This window comes from Telopea speciosissima, chromosome 5 (assembly GCF_018873765.1).
Source record: "Telopea speciosissima isolate NSW1024214 ecotype Mountain lineage chromosome 5, Tspe_v1, whole genome shotgun sequence".
NCBI lineage: Eukaryota > Viridiplantae > Streptophyta > Magnoliopsida > Proteales > Proteaceae > Telopea > Telopea speciosissima.
In genome coordinates this window covers 61,639,969-61,641,821 of record NC_057920.1, presented here as the reverse complement: position 1 = coordinate 61,641,821, position 1,853 = coordinate 61,639,969, and the positions used below count along the sequence as shown (strand labels likewise).

The 1,853-nt window shown below is 49.3% G+C and overlaps 1 protein-coding gene across 1 annotated transcript; it reads right to left on the bottom strand.

Annotated features, from left to right (window-relative positions):
* On the bottom strand, nt 1-1,212 carry LOC122663190 (E3 ubiquitin-protein ligase ATL6-like). Its single transcript, XM_043858893.1, has one exon. It carries the CDS (start codon nt 1,210-1,212, stop codon nt 1-3), a length of 1,212 nt encoding a protein of 403 aa, XP_043714828.1.
* Between the last annotated feature and the right edge of the window lie 641 nt (nt 1,213-1,853).

The following is a 1,853-nucleotide window of genomic DNA, read 5'->3' as shown; positions in this document are numbered from 1 at the left end:
TCAAACCGGAGAACGGGTCAAGGACGGCTCAGTTCCGTCAGCTTTCGTGCTCACTCGTAACGGTGACCTACAGGGTTTCCGACGAGGAGTCACCGGAGTATCCCCTTCTGTTGCCATCTTCGGTGACCGAGAAGAAGAGGCTCTCATGAAGAAAGGCGGTGTCATCGAGAAGACCCAGCCTTCCGGTTTCTCCCCTGTCTCCACCCTCATCGATTTCCCTCCTCTGCTACTTCCTTCACCAGTCGCCCGGTAACCTTTCCTCGAACTTCCTAGCCTTGGGAACGCTACCATGCTCCTGGTCCGGTTCAGATGACTCATGTTTATGATTTGTTTCCTTACATCCTCAGGTAGCCGGAGGGTGAACCGCTCGACGTCTTCTCCCGGTTGGACCAGCGAGTGACCTGTCGAATGCGACCGCGGAAATCTCCCCGCGAATCTCGGCTTTGTTGATCTCCCTGGCCGGTTCTGCATTGGGATCGGATTAATTACCTCCGGTGCCACTGCCGCTGCTATCACTTGTGGTTCGTCGTTTATTACATTAATGGAAACTTGCTCGTTCTCTGGGTACCCAGGTTCCGACGTCGGGAATTCCCCATCCAAATCCCCGCCTTCTATGTCCTGTATCGGTACTATAGTTGCAGATGTTTCGCCCGGTACAGGAACGAGGTTAGCTCGGCAGACTGGGCAGGTTGTGCGATTAGATAACCAAGCATCAATGCATTCGGGATGGAACGCATGGTCACACTTGGGCAGCAATCGGATCTTATCATCGTCTTCGAACTCGGTCAAGCATACGGCGCACTCCAGAGCTCCTTTACCCAATTTGTGACCCTTCACATATGAGTAAGCGAAGGTTGGGAAAGTCTCCATCACGGCCGGATCGAGACCTCGATTTGCCCTGCGTGACATTCCAACTTCCGCGCCGTTAGTGTCAATGTTTTCAGCGTTGCGAGATTCGGAGCACTGGCGGATGTAGATGGAGAAGAAACCCATGAAGAAGAAGGCACTTATCAAGACAACGAGTATGATACCCATCGAAGGGTTGAAAGTGGTACCGAAACCATAGAAACTATCGTTAGGTGGGGGTTCACTACCGGCGTCTGCAGCGGCGTACGGTAGAGATCCGAACAGGAGGAACAAGTAAATGAAGGTGAGTCCATCATGGATCGAACGGTGACTCTGCTTCTGATTCTGCTTCAATTCGTTCGTCATGAATGAGAACAGGAACTGCTACTCATGCCTCACAGGCTTCCTAGGTTTCTTGATATGGCGGCTCGCGATTTGCAGAGCTAAAGGAAAGCTGGAACAAATAAATATGAAAGGTGGAACGATGGAAAGGGTTAAATGGCCTCTCCGAGTGTCGTGGGGTTCAAGGAAAGGCAGCAAGACTATCACATATTCTTCTAGTCCTTCTTAGAAGAAGAAGAAGTGGGGTCAGACTTAAAAGGAGTCCATTCTGGCTCTCAGTTTCCAAGTTTTATAGTCTAAGTCTGTATTGGGTAACGAAGAAAGAACCCTTCGTGGGCCCCTTTCTTCTGTTCGATGCTAGACGTTGATGATGTAAGCATCTGCATCACACCATACGCGTGATCAATTTCACTTTTCTTCCATCCGTGGATGGGTTGTATTATTTTGTCTACTCGGTGAGAAGATCTTTATTAAGCGGAAGGTTATCTCGATCTGTTTGGAAAGATGACAGCTGGCATAATAAGCTGTCTGATTCGTTTTACGTTGTTTTAGGATCTGGTTCTGCCCAAAACCAAAATACTAAACCAACCAGTATTAAAACGCGGAACCGGACAGTTCTAGACTGTAGAAGTGACTAGAAAAGTGGGACCCATCTAAGCTACAGG